The sequence below is a fragment of the Hyperolius riggenbachi genome, chromosome 5 (genome assembly GCF_040937935.1).
Source record: "Hyperolius riggenbachi isolate aHypRig1 chromosome 5, aHypRig1.pri, whole genome shotgun sequence".
In the NCBI taxonomy this organism is placed as follows: domain Eukaryota; kingdom Metazoa; phylum Chordata; class Amphibia; order Anura; family Hyperoliidae; genus Hyperolius; species Hyperolius riggenbachi.
In genome coordinates this window covers 333,987,162-334,010,047 of record NC_090650.1, presented here as the reverse complement: position 1 = coordinate 334,010,047, position 22,886 = coordinate 333,987,162, and the positions used below count along the sequence as shown (strand labels likewise).

General features: G+C 43.2%; 1 protein-coding gene across 1 annotated transcript in view; it reads left to right on the top strand.

The window, feature by feature from the left end:
* The first annotated feature begins 206 nt into the window (after positions 1-206).
* The window catches only part of LOC137519413 (ethanolaminephosphotransferase 1-like), a 61,645-nt gene continuing 38,965 nt past the window's right edge, over positions 207-22,886 (top strand). Inside the window, exons 1-3 of the mRNA XM_068238368.1 lie at positions 207-263; positions 14,728-14,796; positions 18,563-18,671. Of these exons, the coding sequence (XP_068094469.1) occupies positions 207-263; positions 14,728-14,796; positions 18,563-18,671 (235 nt within the window). The remainder of the gene's footprint in view (positions 264-14,727; positions 14,797-18,562; positions 18,672-22,886) is intronic.

Genomic DNA, 22,886 nt, shown 5'->3' with positions numbered 1-22,886 from the left:
GCCTCCCTGGGTAGTGACATCAATATCTGTGCTCTCCACAGATAAGATAGCAGCACACCGACTCACACACACACACATTACTGTTACTGAGCCAGGCTTGTTTAGCTGCAGGACAACCTGTATTCTGCTGCACTGAAAGGAAAACAGACAGAGATCAGACACTGTGGGAGCATAGGTGGGCTGCATGAACTCTCCGAATAGACATCATGTTCAGGTGCCAGTATATCACCTCCGAGCAGCTTGCTGGCTTTGACAAGTACAAGGTAACTCATGCTACAAAGAGTTATGCAGGTATCTCTTGTTGTTCATGTAATCTAGCTGATGCCTAGTCACTGCTGCACTAATGTTATAGAACTTTTATATTGTTTATCTATTTTACTACTTGGAATTGGCCGATAGATTGTTTAACTTTTTGTTTATGCAACAATCATCACATATTACAGCAGTGGCTGTATGTCTACATGCTTACTTCAACAATCCTAACAAAAAGGAATTATTTCTCACTTTATGATTTTTGGGCAGAAGGTGCCTGTATTTGTATTGCCCCTACACTGAAGTCTGAAAGCAGAACAATTAATACACAACACAAAAATAGATACAGAGAGACTGTAGTTGGCTTGCTCATAGCTTAAAGTGGACCCAAATTAAAAATACAAGATTTCAGAAATAAAATCTATTTTCTAAATTATAATAATAGCAGCCTTTTTTTCAGCTGCATGATGACAAATATAAAATATTTTACATTTATTGGAGAAACCCCTCCCTTCCTTTCATATTGCCGGGAAATAAACCGGCAAACTGATGGTGTCCAGCAAAGGAGGAATTGCTAATGGCTGCCACCTGTATAACCCTAGTTATGCAAAGAGGAGGGTGAAAAGCATGCACTGAAATGCTCATAGGCTTGAAGGAGTGTTCATTTATCTTTGTATGTGTCAAAGTGGTGCAACTAAATAGTTTGAATTAAAAAAAAGTTTGGTTTGGGTCCGCTTTAAACACAATAGTTAGTGGAAAGCACAGTGTAAACGTGACTTGTACTCTGTACTCTGGAGGACTGATCTCACCATATCTCTTTATGGTTTTCTAGATAAACCTGTTTCCTATCACAACCTGATTATTAGCCTCAAGATAGCCATACAACTAGCAATTTGGCTGTACGATCGACTATTCGATTTTATAGAATTGAGAGAGTTCCAGAACTCCCAATTGATAAAAAGTGGCTGATTTCAGGTTGAACCAGCTTAGTTGATCGAGCAGGATGGAAAATATCGTTCAATCGCACAGGAATCAACTACTGTTCGCATGTCATTTAATCGACTCTGAATCGATTTTTTCATGCAGAGCATGGAGACACAACATCGGTCAGATCGAATGTGAAGGTGAATAACAGAGGATATTGCTTGTAGTGTGTGGGTCACTAGTCAATTGCTTTGTCTATTGAATCAGAATCGCTAGATGTATGGCTACCTTTAGTATTTGTGTATTGCTATGGTAAGGAGAAAAGGTAGTCATCTCCTTTTGATGTATGGCAGATTGGCGGCGTTACGGTATAATCACATTAATCTATGCAAAATTCATGTCATATAAATGACATCATATTGAATTTTTGTGGAAACACTGCTGTCCAGCTGTTTTAAAGGAAACCTGAAGCGAGAGGCATAGGGAGGCTGCCATATTTATTTCCTTTTTAACAATACCAGTTTCCTGTCGTCCTATTGAGCTGTCATGCATAAGTAGTGTCTGAATCTCACACCTGAAACAAGCATGCAGCTAATCTTGGCAGATTGTTAGAAATATCTATCCTGCAAGCTTGTTCAGGCTCTATAGCTGAGGATATTAGAGGCAATGGATTGGCAGGACTGCCAGGCAACTGGTATTGTTTAAAAGGAAACCAATATGGCAGCCTCCATACACCGATCACTTCAGGTTCCCTTTAACATTTGCATTTGAAGTCTTTGGCTAGTTTCCCAATGGGCATTGCGATATAATTCAGCCAAAAATAACATTTGCAGTGGCATGTGATGTAACAAAGTAAAAGAAACCACCATTGTTGTGCGCATCAACCTGTGGGATTCTAGCAATGCACTGCATGTTTGCGTTGTAACAACATGATCCGTTGTATTGTATCGCAACTAGTGAGGTTTGAACTGTTCATAGACTTTGTATCACACCACGTTACAGTGTGCTAAACTGTTACAATACAGCGTGTCAGTGTGACAGTATCCCTTCTTGTAGTGGCTATAATAGAGGAAACTGACTTGATTATTTTCTAGGTGAGCCCACATGCATTTCACCTAGACAACAATTATAGTGCAGGTGAGAGTTGCAGAGAGCACAGATTTGTTTTCTGGTTATTGCTGATGTAATAAACCTATCTTTAAACTGTTCCAGACATGCTGCAATTTTTCTGAAAGTGTGTACCTGCACAAATGATGACAATAAAAAGGACATATAATAAAGATAATTTTCTGATAATTAGTCTATGGTGAGTTAATAGTGAGTAATGGGGACACCCAAAAAATCACAAAATAAGTGCCAAACTGGACCTAATTGTATCTTAAAGGGTTAATCCAAAAGCCTATTATAATCTCTAATTATTTTTAATACATCTTGCAACTGATGTGTAGAAATGTTCTTAATCTCTGCTCTCTGACCCTGAAGGCTGCTTCAGTTACTTACTAGAGCAGGGTTTCTCAACCAGGGTTCCCTGGAAACCAAGGGTTCCTTGGGTACTTTGCAGTGGTTCCTTGGCATTTTTCCCTCATCGTGAGTGTTGAGGGAAGTATGATAGAGAGCACACTATAATCAGAGCACACTATAATCAGGCTTTCTCAACCAGAGTTCCTTGAATACTCTGCACGGGATCCTTGGCATTTTCCCCTATCGTGGGCTAAGTATAATAGAGCACATTATAATAGGGGGTACTGTAAAAAGAAGCACTAAATTAGAGGTTATAACAATAATTAGTACATTAATAAAAGGCACTAGGATAAGGAGACAGTATAATGAGTGGCAGTGTAATGGCCCATACTCACGGGCTACAATTGTCGCTAGTCGCTAGCACACGGGAGCGTGTGCGCGACAGATCGGTGACAGCTCCTCGCCGGCCCTCCGCATACACACTGCGGAAGAGGGATTAGTGGTGTGACGGAAGCTGTCGCCGACGTCCCTCCCCCCTGCCGGAAGCTCCGTGTGATGCCTATAGGTTACTGTCGCTAGTCCGCATACACACGCGGACTAGCGACAGTTGCGGCAAAGTTGCGGCGGCAACTGTCGCCAGGCGATTGACCGCGCCAATCGCCTGGCGACAGCAGCGACGAGCGACGGTTCGGGGTGCGCGCGCCATACTCACGGGCGACCTGTCGCCGCAACACGCGTGTGCCACGTGGTTGCGGCGACAATTGTAGCCCGTGAGTATGGGTAGTGAAATAAACAGCCTCACCTACTTTTAAAGACCATGCCGCCTGCAAAATGAATGCAGGGGTTCCTCAAGAACAAAAATTTTTTGCAGGGTTCCTCCAGGGTACAAAGGTTGAAAAAGGCTGTACTAGAGCAAGTCATTGAAATGCCTCTCTGGCATTATCTGTTTACATAATTAATTAATTTTAATTAAATGCAGGTTAATCAGAGGTGCCTTTAAGGTGGCCATACACTGGTCGATGTGCCATTAGATCGACCAGCTGACAGATCCCTATCTGATCGAATCTGATCAGATAGGGATCGTATGGCTGCCTTTACTGCAAACAGATTGTGAATCGATTTCAGCCTGAAACCGATCACAATCTGTTCAGCTGCTCCTGCCGCCTGTCCCCCCCCCCACCCCCCCGTATACATTACCTGAGGCTGGCTCCCGGGCGTCTTCTCCGCACTGCACCGCACCGCTGTTCTTGCTCCATCCCGGCGCTTCCTGTGTTACTCCGTGACCAGGAAGTTCAAATAGAGCGCCCTCTATTTCAACTTCCTGGTCACCGGAGTGACACAGGAAGTATAAGCGTACACTGGGACATGCGGAAATGCGGTGCAGCGAGGAGAAGAGGACCCCGGAGCCAGCTTCAGGTAATGTATACATGCTCGGATCGGGCCCGAATCGTACGCCGCAAGCGACGCGCTCCTACCGCCGGGCGATCGAGGGTAATTTCCCGCACGGCGCGATCGACGGACCGATCCGATTTCGGGAGGGAATCGGATCGGCGGGTGCGTTTAGCGCAAGCGATTGGCAGCAGATCCGATCCCAGGATCGGATCTGCTGTCGAAACGGCCGTGAATCGAGCCAGTGTATGGCCTGCTTTACCCTCTGATCCCCCACCACCACCTGAACCATCACTGCCCGGGAACAGCTAGAGGGGTGGAGTAGCACTGCAACACTTAATGGAATCACCATGGGTTGTTGGTGGTAATCAGGGCATTCACAGAACATTGTGGTGCAAAAAGTTTGGGCGGGGGGGGGGGATGTGCAAATAGTTTTGGGGCGCTGTACATTCACGTAAATTGCTTAATTATGCAAGATGTTAATTCTCAGAATAATTAATTTCACATTCACCAGAGAGAGTTTGTAACTGAAAGAACAGGTTTTCTATGTCATTTTAGTATTTTAGCTGTGATAATTTAAAATTACCACTTATCAGTTATTTGCACATTTTACTGAGTAGGTGAAAAGGGCTTATGATTAATTCACCAAATTTAGATCTTCTTTCTTCCTCTGGCCTAGTTCAGCAGCTGGATACTATTGCATGATGACAGTGCACATGAACTCCAGCAAAGGCATATTTTGAAATAAAGAAAGATTGTCTTGTGTCGAATACTGTTCAGATATCTACAAGGCACACATGTATTTCATAATGAAAGGTTGTAAAACGCTATATGTGTAGTGTTGTAAAATATAGGAACGTTGGAAAATTGGGTAGACATAAAAAAGATCTTGAAGAGCTTGTTCACATTAGCAGTGGTGGTGGGTGAAGGGAGGCAAAAAACTGGTCCAAGCCGTATCCGATAGAAACATATAAATCCCTGCCATGCACCAAAAGTCCAAAAACAGGCTGTCTACATGTGGGGTTGATGTGGCCCTGTAAAATTTAAAGCTCTAGGCTTGCTAAACACCAGTGGTTCTGGATGTAAGCCTGGCTTCAAGGGCATAATGAGATAATTTGCATATTCAGTAGGGGTGCATTGTGGTAAACACAGAAGTTCACTTAAAGCTGAATTATTGCAAATTCCTTCTGTTTTAAGAAGGCAAATCACCCTAAGCATTGCTTTTTAGTAGGAGGTCTTGTTGATCTCTTTTAGTCCTCTATACTTTCCTTATGGTTTTGGGTCCCCCCGAGCTGCTTGATTACTGTGTAGCACTTGATGGTCATGCAAGTCAGATCCCTAGATGTTGTCATGGCACATCAGTCATTGTACACAATTTAAACTCCAGTATACACTTATACATAACAACTGTCACCCACAGGCATTGGAATTCAATCAAGTGACTGTTTAGGGCTGAGTTCTGTAAAGACACCTTGCTAGCCTGCAATGCTATCAGTGGTTTCTCTTGCCAACTCATCAACATTTTTCAACTGGGAAATAAACAATAAGAAGAGTTTAATAGAGGTGTATTTTACCCCATTCTATCACACTATTAAAATTAATGGCTGGACTTTCAGTTCACTTGAATCAATTGCATCATGTGAGATACATATGAGATGTGGCAATGTTTTCTTATATGTGCATTTAGTACTGTTAAGTTAGGCCTTCTTCACATTATAAATCGCCAAAGCAATCGCAAGCGCTGAGCGGTTTTGTGAGCACTTTTTAAAGCACTTTTTCAGATTTGTGATTTTTAGAAGTGCTTTTCTAAGCGCTTTTGTTATGGGATTTGATCAGGAAGTGAACTCTTGACCTGGTACTGAATGTAGCTAACATACATTGTGAGCAAAAGCGCTCACAAAATCACTTTTCAAAGTGCTTTTTAGAGCACTTAGCGATTTTCCTATACCTTGCATTGAAGCACAAATGCTCAGGAAATGGTGCAGGACCCGCATTTGCGCTCGGAAAGAGAGATCATTGCTTAAGTGAAAACACTCACATAGAGTAACATTGCACAAGCACTTTTAGGGCCTGTTCACATTGTGTTACGCTCGCGTTAGCGTTCGCGTTGGGGTTTTTGTAGCGGTTTTTTTTTTTCAATTCCTAGCGCTTGGGTGGGCGTTCCGTTTTTGTGAAAAGCGCTTTTCTACGGTCTTTTCCCAAGCGTTTTTTTAATTCACTCCCTGAAGCAAGTCAGGAAGTGAACTCTTTGACCCTGAAAATAATAAATACAATGTATTTATTCTTTAAAACGCGAACGCAATTACCCCACAAAGCGATTTTATGAGTGTTTATCGCTCTTCCTACACCTTCCATTATAGCAAAGTCGCCCAAAAATGGTCCAGGCATCGCTTTGCTGAACGCACAGCGAACCCCGCTGATATGAACCTTCTCATAGACATTCATTGCACAAGCGTTTTGGGGGCGATTTTAAAAATTGCCTGCTCTTGAAGAAAGGCCAAAAACCCCTCTAGTGTTAACGAGCCCTAAAAGCACTTTTAAAAATCACCAGTACAAACGCGCTCACAGTGTGAACAAGCCCTAACTCCTTGTGAAAGATTTAAAAGCACAGAGTTCAAATAAGCACAACAACCTTGATGTTGAAAACTAGAAATGGCTAGTCACATACATAGATTCTATATACCTGCTTTTATCTTTTAACTTTATAGCCTGGCTGAATCAGTAGGAAATAGCTCTTTGGGAATGCAGTGGGCGGACACTTTTCATCTAGCTAATGACAAGGACACTTGGTGTCCTAGTATCATTTATTGCCTTTTATCACAGTGTGCCTTGCTGCACCTCCTGGTACGTCTGTCAGTTAATAGTAAACCTCATCGTCCCAGCACCACATGGCAAACATTCGATATTGCTGCTACAGATAACACCATTGTTTTACATCTCCTGCATGGAGAGCAGATGGTACCTGCTCAGTTTAACCTCTAAGCTGCCTACAGGCTTTTATACTTCTACTACACGTGCCGATTTGTCTAATCAATCGAGCCACTGATGCGGCTTGATTGATAAGATCCAAAAGGTTCGATCTCGCCGCGGCCGATTCCCCGCTCATTCCCCGCAAGCGGACAATAGCGGGGAATCGAGCGGAAGATAAGCGGCGCTGGCGGGGACGAGCGGGTATCAAATCCAACGTGCAAGTGGGGACGCGGCGGGTACGCGCGGGGATGTGGAAGAGTCGATCCGGCGGCTATTGAGCCGCCGGATCGTTCCGTCTAGATGGGGCTTAAGTGGTAGTTTGATGTGCAAATGATCCTTCAGTTAAAAGAACAGTGTATGAAAATATATAATTAGCCAAGCATTTATGCATATATATTTTTCTCTATAAAGAAGTAAGTTGGAAGGATTGAGAGATCAAATGCAGGGCATAACAGAAGCAATTAGCTTGGATTGGACTGTTTCGTCCAAGCATGGTAAAGAGTGGAAGATTTGGAGGAGCTTGGGTGTACCTGCATGATTCAATCATCTACTGTCATGCAGTACTCGATATCCCATTAGATGTCAACAGCCTTCTGATGCAATGTTGATTTGATTGTGGTCACCAGTTGCTTTGTACTGCTTAGTAGCATACAAAATAATAGGAAACATCGATTGAGCTCCTCATCTAACCATTCTCCACCACCCACATCAATCTGAAAAACGAAACCCTTTCCTGAACAGTGTTTGATTGAAAATCAAAATGGCCTAAATTAAGTTGTGTTTTAATTAAATCTAACATCTAATATATAATTTTAAAAAAATGGCGGTCCTTTGGAATACAGATACAAAAACAGTAGGCAAAAGAGTACAGTTACCACTAATAACAGAAGGATGTGAAAACAAGAAATCATTAGAACATGAAACGTTATGAACACAGCAATTAAAGTCAGGACACATAAGTACAATGAGGTTGATGCACAAAAGTGTGATAATATTGCTGTGCAATGTAATATTATCGTGCAATGTTAATATTTGCCGTGCAATTATTGTTAATATTGCCATACAACGTCTGTGCACGGCAATATTACTGTGTTTTCATGCATCAGGCCCAATGTCTGGAACTGCTGAACAGAATAAATCATCAATTACAGTAAGTGGAAGCATACTGAGATATGCTATGTATACAGTAATAAAAAGATGGGACACTGTAAAATGTAAACAAAAACATAATGTAATGAATTTCAAATCATAAAACCTGTATGTCATTGAAAGTAGTATAACGACAATATATTGTGTTAAAACTGGGAAACTGCATTGTTTTCTGAGACATATATGCTTACTTTGAGTTTCACATCAGTAAAATGTTTTAGTGGTTAATGCTAAAAAAAACCTCCTGGAACAACTCACAATTTTTGATTTAACCCTCTGGGCGATACAATTATATCGCCCAGGAGGTGGCGCAGCACTATTTTTTAAATTTTTTTATTTTTTAAATCATGTTTGTGTCCAGATTGTACTTTACCCATTCCTCTGGTAAGGTCTTCTAAAACCATTAAAGTTACAGTTGCACCAAACACTACACACTCTACTCTTGGTCTTGCTATACTGGTATTATTGGTGATTCTGCGGATCACACATTATCAGGTATAGCGTATGCATTATTGGTGATTCCGCAGATCACCAAATAATCAGACATCTGAGTAGTGGCACTAAACCGTCACAACATCCCTCCAAAGTCGAGGAAAAGTCAAGAGGAATGCTCAACAAGCAAACTGTCAGAAGACCTACAACAACAATGAAGGAGCTTCAGGAATTTCTGGCAAATTCTGGTTGTGTTACTACATGAGGCAACAATCTTCCATGTTCTCGATATGTCTGGATTACAGTGCAGGGTTGCAAAATGAAAGCCTTTCCTAACAAATAAATACATATTGGCCTGGCTAAAATGTGCAAAAGAATGCATAAGGTGAACTTGGACAGCACGGTGGCATAGTGGTTAGCGATCTCGCCTTTCAGTGCTGGGTGATCGTTCCGTATCCTGGCCAGGTCAACATCTGCAAGGAGTTTGTATGTTCTCCCCGTGTCAACATGGGTTTCCTCCGGGCACTCTGGTTTCCTCACACATCCCTAAAACATACAGCTAAGTTAATTGGCTTCCCCCTAAATTGGCCCTAGACTACAATACATGCACTACACTATACATACATAGACATATGACTATGGTAGGGATTAGATTGTGAGCCCCTCTGAGGGACAGTTAGTGACAAGACAATATGTACTCTGTACAGCACTGCGTAATATGTTGGCGCTATATAAATACTTGAATAAATAAATAAGGTGTACCAAAGACATGTGGGGAAAATGTGTTTTGGTTTGATAAGACCAAGTTTGAACTTTTGGACCGCAATTCCAAAAGGTAGGTTTGGCACAAAAACAACTCTTTGCATCAACAAAAGAACACAATACCAACAGTGAACCATGGTGGAGGCAGTATTATGCTTTAGAGTTGCTTTTGTGCAGCTGGACCTGGGGCTTTAAGTCGAGGTGCAGCAAAAATGAACATTTTAAATACCAGTCACTTTTGGCCCAAGGGCCCTTATTCAATTAAATTTCTCTCCTACGTTTTCTCCTGAGAGATAATTTTGCATCATTGTTTCAAAATAAGTTTACAGTACTCTGCAACTGAAAAAGTAGGTGATCAAAATAATTTTCAGTATTTTCTTGCCTGCTGGTGGCTTAAAGTGAACCTAAAGTCACCCGAAAAAAATGAGATTAACTCACCTGGGGCTTCCCTCAGCCCCCTGCAGACGATCGGTGCCCTCGCAGCTCCGCTCCGATGTCCCAGGACCCGCCGGCGAGCACTTCCGGTTTGGCCGTCACCGGCCGACAGGCATGGGAACGCAAGTGATTGTTCGCGTTCCCAGCCTGTATATCGCCCCCTATGCTGCTATTGCGGCCAGATCACTCGCGTTCCCATGCCTGTCGGCCGGTGACGGCCAAACCGGAAGTGCTCGCCGGCGGGTCCTGGGACATCGGAGCGGAGCTGCGAGGGCACCGATCGTCTGCAGGGGGCTGAGGGAAGCCCCAGGTGACTTAATCTCATTTTTTTCGCGTGACTTTAGGTTCACTTTAAAGGGCTTTTTATTGATAAGGTGTAACAAATTCACTTAGGAGAAAACATACAGACTCCCCATAGCAGTAATGTTATGCTACGCAGGGCGCATAAGAGTAATTCGGGGCTCTGGCGACCACTGGACCGTGAATTACACCTCCTTCTGAGTTGCGACGACTTGGAGGGGGAATAGTATTTAACGCTGCTGGGGGAGTTTTTCGGCAGCAGGGAGAGCCATAATTCAGCTCTCCCGGCAACCAATTCACCCACGGAACTAATATGTACGCGGAATTTCACCATTCAACACAACAATAACCCCAAGCATAGATCCAAATCAACAAAAGAATGGCTTCGCCTTCACCGCATGAAAATTAAAAGTTTAGAATGGCCCAGCCAGAGCCAAGGGCTATCTCCAATAGAAAATCTGTTGGGTGATTTGAGGAGGGCTGCGCACAAGAGATGCCCTTGCAGTCTGGCAGATTTAGAATGCATTTGAATGGAAAGGTGGGCAAATATTGCCAAGTCAAGATATGCCATGCTGATAGATTACAACCATGCACAACTGAATACTGATATTAAATCAAAAGGTGCTTCAACAAAGTTTTAGTTTAAGGATGCGCGCTTATTCTATTGACTTAATTTAGGGCTGGTTCAGACGGACGTCTGTGGTGCATTTTTTAAACTCCGCGTTCAGACGCCCGAGTTTAACGCTAGCGTTTAACAGCTAAGCTTTTAAGGGCTTTTGAATGCTTTTAATAGCTTTCATAGTAGTTGCGTTTTGTGAGCTTTGCGTTTTCTGGGCTTTTGCTGGCTACAGGAAGTGGGCGTTTTGAGAAAGGACTTGTTTACAGGACTTGGGATTTTTTTTAAAAGGATAGGGCTTGCTTACAGGAAGTGTGTGTGTGGGGGGGGGGGGGGTGTTTTAAAGGGAAAGGGCTTGTTTACATGAACTGTTTTTTTTTTTTTTAAAGAGAAAGGGCTTGTTTACAGAAAGTGGTTTCTTTTTTTAAAAGGAAAGGGCTTGTTTACAGGAAGTGGGGTGTTGTTTTTTTTTAAAGGGAATGGAAAGTGTTTTTTAACAGGAAGTGGGTTTTTGTAACGGGAAGGCCTTGGTTATGTGTCTGCAATATGCGGAAATACCCTTGTACTTTCTATACCCCATGCGGGTGTAGTGGGACTTGGGAGAGCAGCAAAATATGGCATGGTAGTCCATATTCTGGTGCTTAATTACTGTCTGGTGGTGGGGTGGTGTAGGGAAGGTATAGCCGCATGCTAGTTCCTTGAAAAAATCCTTGGGAGCAAGCATGCGGGTATAGTGGACCTTCAGGAAGCATTACACATTGAGTAATAAAGTAAATACACACATTGTTCTTGAGAAACAATTTTTTTTTATTGACGTAACCAAAAAGTAGGTCTTTAACAATATAAAAATGGTAATGTTATATAAAAATAACTGTACAACTGTACAAATACAAAACTAGTTATAAAGCTAACCAAAAAGTACACAACTATTTAGTGCAGTGCACAAAAATTAGTGTAAGTGCGAGGCCCAGGAGGATAGCATGTGAGGAGGCAGTGGACGATAGCCCGAGAGGGCAGAGGACTGTGACTGAAGTAGAGAAAGTCCGTCACCCCATGGGGGACCCTCTACCTGTGGCCTGGGGAAGGCAAAGCCTCACCCCAGGACACAGACAGATAGTCCTACCATGAGGGGATGGACCATCTCCACCTCAGCCACCACACAACTACACAAGTGCCTACAGTGTGTTAACACACACATCTCTTAAAGTGCGAGGCCCAGGAGGATAGCCCGTGAGGAGGCAGTGGACGATAGCCCGAGAGGGCAGAGGACTGTGACTGAAGTAGAGAAAGTCCGTCACCCCATGGGGGACCCTCTGCCTGTGGCCTGGGGAAGGCAAAGCTTCAACCCCAGGACACAGACAGATAGTCCTACCATGAGGGGATGGATTATCTCCACCACAGCCAACATACAAGTACCTACAGTAAAAGTGGGAGGCCCAGGAGGATAGCCTGGGAGGAAGCCTTGAAAGATAGCCCGAGAGGGCAGAGGACTGTGACTGAAGTAGAGAAAGTCCGTCACCCCATGGGGGACCCTTTGCCTGTGGCCTGGGGAAGGCAAAGCCTCACCCCAGGATACAGACAGTTAGTCCTACCATGAGGGGATGGACCATCTCCACCTAAAAGTGGGAGGCCCAGGAGGATAGCCTGGGAGGAGGCCTTGAAAGATAGCCCGAGAGGGCAGAGGACTGTGACTGAAGTAGAGAAAGTCCGTCACCCCATGGGGGACCCTCTGCCTGTGGCCTGGGGAAGGCAAAGCCTCACCCCAGGACATAGACAGATAGTCCTACCATGAGGGAATGGACCATCTCCACCTCAGCCACCACACAACTACACAAGTGCCACACATGTTTAAAAAACTGTATCATATATCTTCAATTATAGGCAGTGTACAACGAGATTCCATTTGTAGGGAGGCAGATACAGCCTCTGCTGTGATTCTTTCTAAAGTGGCCTGCAATGATGGATGCTGTGCATTAGTTGCCTGTCCTATGGCTTGACCCTGCGTGTGGCTACTTTGTGGTAGTTGGGGGTATGGGTGCCAGTTTGGTTGATATGGAGGTACCATTTGGCTATAACTCCTGGGAAAATAGTACTGTGGCAAAGCCTCCTGCGATGTGCTCCCAGACCAACTCTCCCTTGATGGGACACTAGTTGTCTTCATGTTCATCACGAGTGTGAACAGTCTTTGTTTCATCTCATCCCACTTTTCTTTGGGAACCTATGCTATCATTCAGTGGGCCTGAGGTGTGGTACAATGCAATCATTCAGTGGGCCTGAGGTGCGGTACAATGCTATCATTCAGTGGGCCTGAGGTGCGGTACAATGCAATCATTCAGTGGGCCTGAGGTGCGGTACAATGCTATCATTCAGTGGGCCTGAGGTGCGGTACAATGCTATCATTCAGTGGGCCTGAGGTGCGGTACAATGCAATGCATTCTGTGGGCCTGAGGTGTGGTACAATGCAATCATTCAGTGGGCCTGAGGTGCGGTACAATGCTATCATTCAGTGGGCCTGAGGTGCAGTACAATGCATTCAGTGGGCCTGAGGTGCGGTACAATGCAATGCATTCAGTGGGCCAGAGGTGTGGTACAATGCAATCATTCAGTGGGCCTGAGGTGCGGTACAATGCTATCATTCAGTGGGCCTGAGGTGCGGTACAATGCATTCAGTGGGCCTGAGGTGCGGTACAATGCAATGCATTCAGTGGGCCAGAGGTGCGGTACAATGCATTCAGTGGGCCTGAGGTGCGGTACAATGCAATGCATTCAGTGGGCCAGAGGTGTGGTACAATGCAATCATTCAGTGGGCCTGAGGTGCGGTACAATGCTATCATTCAGTGGGCCTGAGGTGCGGTACAATGCTATCATTCAGTGGGCTTGAGGTGCGGTACAATGCTATCATTCAGTGGGCCTGAGGTGCGGTACAATGCAATGCATCCAGTGGGCCTGAGGTGCGGTACAATGCATTCAGTGGGCCTGAGGTGCGGTACAATGCTATCATTCAGTGGGCCTGAGGTGCGGTACAATGCAATGCATTCAGTGGGCCTGAGGTGCGGTACAATGCATTCAGTGGGCCTGAGGTGCGGTACAATGCAATGCATTCAGTGGGCCAGAGGTGCGGTACAATGCTATCATTCAGTGGGCCTGAGGTGCGGTACAATGCATTCAGTGGGCCTGAGGTGCGGTACAATGCATTCAGTGGGCCTGAGGTGCGGTACAATACAATCATTCAGTGGGGCACATGTCAGTTAAACAATACAATCAAATCATGCAGTGAGCCACAGTATACTTACAAATGCTATCTTTCATGGATGGGCTGTACTCTTGGTAATTTTCAAAAAAGTGACTGCAGACAGCCTCCCATGCGTGAGATTTCCGGATGCTGTTACTGTAATCTTTGCTGCTACAGTCCCAAATTGCTGGTTGGCCATGGATTTGCTCCACAAGCTCTCCCAGCTCCACCCTGCGCTCTGCTGCTGCTGCCGCCATTGCTGTCGCATGTGAGATTTCCTGCCGCTTTGCATTGTGGTTCCTTCTTCATACCCTCCCGGCCTCTCCTCTAGATGCATTCACAGGCATTTCTTGGGTGTTTGCGTGCTTTTGTATGCGTTCAAGCGCCACGCGACCAGACGCAACCGCCTGCCAGAAGCAGCATGTCGCTTTCGAGCCTAGACGCGACGCGGAGATCAACCGCCAGGCGTTTATGAAAGCTTGCAAAAGCCAGCCATAAATGCTCCCATTCACTTGAATGAGATGGCGGTAGATCACTAAAAACGTTGCGTCTAAAACGCTGCATTAAACGCCGCAAAAGCGTCCGTCTGAACCAGCCCTAACATTCTTTTTTCCATAACACATTACAGGTGTTAAGTTTTTTAATTATTTATGGTGGCCTAATATTTTAAATCACAGAAACCTTGCTAGTGCCTGTGCTTATTATATCTACTGTACCAAAAAAAGTTTACGGTTGTTAAATATACCTTATTTTTTTGTTTTCTGTATAAAGATCTAACATAACGGTTTCCGTTTCTCCTTTTCAGTACAGTGCTGTGGACACAAACCCTTTATCTGTGTATGTAATGCAACATGTATGGAGCAGAGTTGTACAGGTGAGATTTTTTTTTTCAATTCTATTTACGTGTTCAGCTTCTCAAACAAATGAATAACAAGAAAACAGTCCTTAAAGGGACCAGAGAGGAAGCACCCTCATGTATTTTATTACATTTATCAGTGGGAACATGACCGTAAACACCTACCCTGCTTTTAGTTTCATTCTTATCTGCTTAATTAGTCTATTAGCAGCTGTGATAAGAATCCCCGACTGGCTCAGTCTAGGTTTGACCTGGAATCATTATAGCTGAGTCACTCTTCTGTGGAGTCTTTTCAAGCCCAAGCCTGCCACCTCCTGGCTCAAATTTCCTGCTTTGCATACTGAAAGCTGTGATGACATGGGAGGGGCTGCTGCTGCTGAGAGAGAATCTCTGAAACAGACAAGTGTGGCTGCAAGCTTGCAATATGTGCTCTGTGTGCTCTCAGCATAGATACTAATGATGACTGCAGTTTCATTCCTATGAGAGACACTTCCTACAGGCAGCTGCACATCATACCAAAATGAAAGCACATAGCCTAAATAGCAGCCTAGTCTCATATAGCCTAGACAGCACATCCAGAACAACTCATAACCCGGAAGCAGAAGGAATATGAGCCGGCGGCCATATTTGATTTTTCCTGGAGCAATAATGGATAAAAAACACTAAAAAAGGCACACCAGAGCGGTGAACTTATCAGGTAGAGCATTTATTCTTTACAAGCTATCGACTGATATGTTTTTGTGTGAAACGTTCATCTCTGGTTCCCTTTAAGGCAACCTAAAAAAATGAGTTTTACTTACCTGGGGCTTCTACCAGCCCCCTGCACCTGTCCAGTGCCCACGCAGACTCGCTTCGATGTTCCTGGCCCCCGTCGGCAGCCACTTCCGTTTTTGGCGACAGGCCTGGGAACGCGAGTGATTCTTTGTGTTCCTGGCTGCAATAGCGCCCTCTATACTGCTATTGCGGCCATGAACGCGAAGAATCACTCGCGTTCCCAGGCCTGTCGGCGCCTGCCGCCGAAAATGGAAGTGACTGCCGGCGGGCCAGGAGCATCGGAGCGAGACTGCGTGGGCACCGGACAGCTGCAGGGGGCTGGTAGAAGCCCCAGGTGAGTAAAACTAATTTTTTTAGGTTGCCTTAAAGTGGAATATAACTCAGTATTTCTTCTTTGCTCTAAAAGATTATTTACAGCATATAATATACTAACACAATGTTTTTAAAGGGTTACATCACAGGACTGACTTTTTCTCCTGCAGGGGCTGCCGCATCCAAACTAGTGATTAGCTTATCTTCTGTATACATTCTTTACTTGATACAATTAAGTAAACATTCTCTGGCTGTGCAGAAACGTATGCTAATGAGTCCTGGAGTGAAACACAGGTCAGAAATCACTGATGACTGCATTTAAAACAGAATTACAACAGTTATGAATAAAATGCACCAGCAGCTTTCAAAGTAAATACACTGAACTTTGGGAAGTTATAATTTATAAATGAATACAAATACTTATGCACAAAAGCAATATGATAATTGTATGGGTTATAAAAAGTAGGAAAACACATTTTTTATGAATATTTTGTCAGAGTTTTAAACCGCTTTAAGTGTCCCTTTAAAGCGGTTTTAAACTCTGACAAAATATTCAATAAAAATGTGTTCTCCTACTTTTTATAACCCATAGAATTATCATATTTGCTTTTGTGCACAAGTACCATTATTCATTTAGAAATTATAAGTTCCCAAAGTTCAGTTTATTTACTTTGAAAGCTGCTGGTGCATTTTATTCATAACTGTTGAATTCCTATTGAAAATGCACCCAGTAATGATTTCTCAGAAGTGTTTCAGTTCAGGACTCATTAGCAGAAGTTTCTGCACAGTCAGCGAATGTTTACTTAATTGTATCAGGTGAAGAATGTACACACAAAATAAAGTTATAAAAAAAAAAAAAAAAAAAAGATAAGGTTATCACCAGGATGGGATGTGGCTGCCCCTGCAGGAGAAAAACTCAGTCCTGTGATTTAACCCTTTGAATGCTGTTTTACTTTTTTAAAAATCGTGTTAGTATATTATATGCTGTAAATAACCTTTTAGAGCAAAGAAGAAATGCTGGGTTTCATTCCACTTTAAGAAACAATGGATGGATCTTGAATGTTAAACTGTCTAAAGGAGGGATCACACATGTGCAGTTCAGCAGCATTTTGTTGTGATGCAAAATCACACTAAAAAACTAATGTAATGATTTCTATGAAAGTGATTCTGCATAGTGTTTAAAAAAAGATGGAAACTGCATTACTTTTCGGCACAATGCATGTGATTCCTCATTGGAATTGGCTGTTGTTAAAAATGTGCATGCGTTAAAATGCACACATAAAGTGCATCAAAATACTTGCAGGGATTGTGTGCAGTTCCCACAGTCACAAGTATGATCCCTCTCTAATGCAAACATAGGGGTGTATTCACTAAATATCAGTAGAATTTATGTGTGCAGACTTTACACAATCATTGTACCAGGCTTTACATTATGAAGTTTTCCTAATGCCTGGTAAAATATATGTGCGCTGTCTGTGATATTTAGTGAATACACCTCATTGTTTGGTAAGCCTCCTCACCTAGCAGATCTTTTTTTTAGTCAATGTTTGCACATGGTAGAATATTATCTCACCCTGATTTATATTATTAAAGTTATCACAGATGGTGGCATCTTTACTGCTGATGAATTACTGTGAAATGTTTTTGTTTTTCTTTCCCTCTGTGAATTGAACAGGAACGTTAGCTGATCTCCCAAAGTGTATGATGATGAGGATAAAGGAAGCCTATGATAAATGGAGGAAAAGCATTTATATTTACCTGGGGCTTCCTCCAGCCCCCTTCCTCACCATCTTTCAGGGCCGCTCCAGTCATCTGCTAGACGCCCCAGTACTTCTGTGAGTCATGCTTCATCACACATGTGCAACCCGGCCTGTGTGCAGCTCACAGAAGTCCGGAGCGACCCGGAGAGAAGGCGAGGGAGCCAACGACCTGAAGGAGGTTGGAGGAAGCATCAGGTAAGTATAATTTATTTACTTTTCCTTCATTTATCATAGGCTTCCTTGCCTCCATTCGCCTCAGGTACACTTCAAGCAGCATCGCTGGTGGGCTTACGTAACAATATACAGCAGTATATAGACAAAAGTAGCATTTATGATGTTGAAACCTGGATAATAACATATAAATTGGCATCCTGAATAATATATTTCATTCTACTATATGCCATTATGGTTCCTCTGTACATACAGCACATGTGAATATGTATAAAGGACAATAGAACTGCATACTGATAAACAAGTTAGGTGTTATTTAATAAAGAAAGATTTCACTGTTTTTGCTTCAGATACCTAGTCATGTTTATTAATTTTTAAATTCTCCCAATCGCTGGCTGGACACTTGTAGTATAAATGAGTAATTTACGATTTCTCTCTTTAATGAAAAACCTGGGAGTATTTATATGACAGTTGTGAAGACACCATCTTATTTATCATTGTAGTATTGGCTTAAATTTTGTGATATTTAATTATGCCTTGACCGACCCCAAAATGATATTTTTTATATTTGTATGTATCTTTACTAATTGTCTTTATGAAGACTAAATACACTTTGTATTCCTAGTACGTATAATTGTAGTGCAGTATCACCTGTGTTTTTCTCCGCCTTTAATGAATGCATGTCATATCTCAGGGACAGAGACTTGTAAAATGAAGCAGCATTTACTCATATATTTATACTTTCCCATATTTTTATTTATTTTTAGATAGTGCCTCTTTGGATTGCTCCAAACATTTTAACCTTTTCTGGATTTTTGATGGTTTTATTTAATTATATTCAATTATCTTACTGTGACTGGGATTACACAGCATCAGGTAACCTTTCTTTTTTCTTTTTTACACATGGTTATTATTGACTTCCACATTATGGTAAATATTGTTACTTTTACAGCTTTCTTTTCAACTGTCTATTCCACTTTAAAGTGGATCCGAGATAAACTTTTACTCATTGCATAGTTGGGTTCCTTTCATATAGTTTATAGGGCATTCCTCAAGCCAAATACTTTTTTTTTTAAATACTCTAATTCCCTATTAACTAAACTAATCTCATTTTGTGCCTTGGCACTCTTAGAGCCATGTAGCAAGGGCTTATGGGAGCTCAGTCTGGGCAGGAGGAGGAGGAGGTTATTATCTAGAGATTTCAGAGGCAGAAAGGAGGAGGAAGGAGTGAATTTGTCACAGCCTGAGGGCTGGAGATGCTATCAGCTTGTAATGTGACAAGCAAAACATGGCTGCCCTCATTGTATCACAGGAAGAAATAATCATAAATTGTTGAAGCTGTTTTCAGCTAGATTTGCTGTGCAAATTATGTAAACTTTAGATAAGATATATAGACAATTTACTTGTTATAGTTCGTTTTTCATCTCGGATCCGCTTTACTATACCAGTATTTAGATGGGAAAAAAAAGACTTCCTAGTCCTAGACATCCTAGTGTTCTTGCTCAGTAACTAGCCCCTGGCCAGAATCTCAGCAAACAACTTATTTAGTGTATTGCAGTTGACTGGAAACAGGAAACTTGCAGTCTGTATTAACTGTTCCTTTCACACACTGTGCAGTGCTTTTTGCATGCGGCATATGAGCCTACTGCAGCGCACTGCACCATTACCATCACTTTGATGCCGAAAGTCCCCACTCCGGCTCCAGCAACAATGGACATAAAAGGGAGATAGACCAGGATAAACATTATTCAAACCTAGTCCTCCAGCATATGTTCAAAGAAAATGTAAAGTTTTGTGAATAGACATAGGGCCCAATCCAATTCACCTTTTTGCCTAAGTTTTCTCCTAGGAGATCATTTTTTAGGACTCTGAAATTAAAAAAGTACGTGAAAAAGTGCTATCAAAATTATTCTGAGTGTTTTCTTGCTGATTGTTTGGCTTAAAAAAAACAAACTCAAAAGAATTGCTTACTCCCAGACAGCACTCTGCCCCACTGCTCGGGACCCCCAAACCAGCATGTAACACAATAGGAGAGTGCAGGTGAGCCCCGGAGCTGCCACCACCAAGAACTCACCCCCACCACTCCTTCAACTTACCAAACACAAAAGGATTTGTCACTCCCAGACAGCACTCTGCCACTTATACAGTCTGCAGACTGCCGGTCAGCCAATAAGAAGTGCAAATACATTACACCAAGTCTGCAGTACTTCATTGAGCAGAGGCTGAGCAATTCAGCCAATTGTTGGAGAGGGCTTCAGTCGCATATACACTAGCAGGGGGCAGCAGCATGCAGGAAACTCCCTCCCATCCGCCCTCCTCCTAACTAAACTGCATAAGGGTGAGTTCCTGGTGGTGGCAGCTCCGGGGCTCACCTGCACTCCTCTATTGTGTTTCATGCTGGTTTGGGGGTCCCGGTAGTGGCAGTGCTCGGGACCCCCACCTGTCATGTGCTCTAGTGTTTGCATTGTTTTGCTTAAAATTGCAGTTGTTGCAGCAAATATAGCAAGAGTGTTTTACCTTAAGCCTCATTCACATTACAACCTGCAGATGGGTGAGCAATCAGTACGCAACACGTAGGATCGCACGCAATCTGCGTTTATAGGCGTTGCGTGGCTGATCCCATTCACTTATAGTGAATAGGTCAGTTGTGCGTTTTGCTAAAAAATGTGTGCAGCATGAGTTTGGCGAATGCACTGGTCTGCAACGCATGAGATGTGAACATCAGACAGTGTAGTCTATGCACTTCTGATGTACGTGCGCGTCTGCCTCCTGCACGCGTTGCCAAAATACGGACGGCAACGCATGCAATGTGAACGAGGCCTAATCCTTTGTGGGGACAGACATGCCTGATAACTGCTGAGTGAGGAAGATTAGCAGACTGAGCACCTGAAACAAAAGGTGCCTCTCTAGATGACTTGCCGATGACTTGTGCAAGGTGGTCATGAGGTAACTTATTTTAATTAGTTTTATTAGCCGTATTTGGAAGATCATAGCCATGGACTGCAATTAATTAAAAATAACTTGTGTAGCACTGATCTTTTTATATCAGTTTTTTCAAAGAATATGGTTTAGCCACACAGTAAACTTGTAGAAGTGCTCTTATTCCCTGCTGAATAAGGTCTGAACTGTTGCAACACTGAGTACTAGCTATGACAATGTACACTATGTTGCCAAATAATTGGGACGCCCCTCCAAATCATTGAATTCAGATGTTCAAATCACTTTCATGGCAACAGGCACATACAATCAAGCACCTAGGCATGCAGACTACTTCTACAAACATTTATGAAAGAATGAGTCACTCTCCCAAGCTCAGTTAATTCCAGCGTGGTGCCGTGATAGGATGGCTCCTGGGCAATAAGTGCGTGTTGGCGCTTTGAGTCCGCAAGGAGAAAAGCGCAATATAAATGTTATTTGTCTTGTCTTGTCTTGTTTCTGAGATTTCCTCACTATTGTATACTGTATACTCCATCATCAACAGCAACTGAACCATGAATTGGTAAGCCACGAAGATGCAGGCACTATATAGATCAATTATAGCTACAGACCTCCAACCTTTCTTAAACCTGCCTGGCGTTCTATTAAGATCGCCAGGGAGGCTGCGGGACGGTTTTTTTTTAATTAAAAAAAAACTATTTCATGCAGCCAACTGAAAGTTGGCTGCATGAAAGCCCACTAGAGGGCGCTCCGGAGGCGTTCTTCCGATCTCCTCCGGCGCCCAGAATAAACAAGGAAGGCCGCAATGAGCAGCCTTCCTTGTTTTGCTTACATCGTCGCCATAGCGACGAGCGGAGTAACGTCATGGACGTCAGCCGACGTCCTGACGTCAGCCGCCTCCGATCCAGCCCTTAGCGCTGGCCGGAACTTTTTGTTCCGGCTTCGCTGGGCTCAGGCGGCTGGGGGGACCCTCTTTCGCCGCTGCTCGCGGCGGATCGCCGCAGAGCGGCGGCGATCAGGCAGCACACGCGGCTGGCAAAGTGCCGGCTGCGTGTGCTGCTTTTTATTTGAGCCAAATCGGCCCAGCAGGGCCTGAGCGGCAGGCTCCGGCGGTACTGGACGAGCTGAGCTCGTCCAGACCGCTCAGCAGGTTAAGGCCCTTAAGATTAGCTTAAGAACAGTGCATTCAGCGCTTCATGGAATCGCTTTCCATGTCTGAGCAGCTGCATCCATGCTCTGCTATTTATTGACTGTATGTGATGCAACGCACAGATAATGTGCGATGTCACTCTCCTGTTGCTGTTACCTGGAACACATCTCCTAATGTCAACCTAGTCTAACTGTTTAGTGGCGCTTGTTTTGCACTTGAGGACTCCCAGATCTACAGTAGTTTTCTATGCATAGAATAAGCAAAAACTTTAGTCTTCCACTCAGAATATACTTTTAGTTCTAAAGAAATATTGTTTCCTGTGGCTAGTTATGATCTAACCTACCTCCTGCATAGTCTGTTCTCCAACGGAAATAACAGAAAGGTGTTGCATTACTGCACAGGGAGTGCCAGACTGATGTTTATATTTTATATGAAAGATCAAACATTTTGCTAATGTTATAACAGGGATCTTCTTCAGAGTGCTTCCTTGTCTCCTTCACTTCTTTTTGCATTTCAACCAACCAGAGTTTAATTTGTAGGCAAACTAATTTTTGTTTTGTGTGCAGTTTCTAATTATATGAATAATTCTAAGTCTAAGCACAGGAGCAGGAACAGTGGACCTGATTTCCTAAGGATCCCAATAATGAAAATTACCAGAGATTGTAAATGACCATGCAAAGGTGGTCTTAATTTATTAAAAAAAAAGTTTTTTTCTTTTTATTAGAATGTAGAGATTGTCAGTGAGATGCAAATAATTCTGGATTGCATGCAGATTTAATACAAATTTGACTGGCCTCGTGTATAATTTGCATTCTATTTGTATGTAAGCTAGAATTGTTACCATATCATTGAACATCTCTATTAGAAAGCAAGAGTTCCCAGTCCATGCAGGGGTCATATGGGACCATAGCAAGTTTAGTGAACCACTGTAGCCATGTACACACACTCCTCATACTGGGAGCGTGTATATATTTTCCAGTTTTGGGTAACCTTCCTTTAAAACT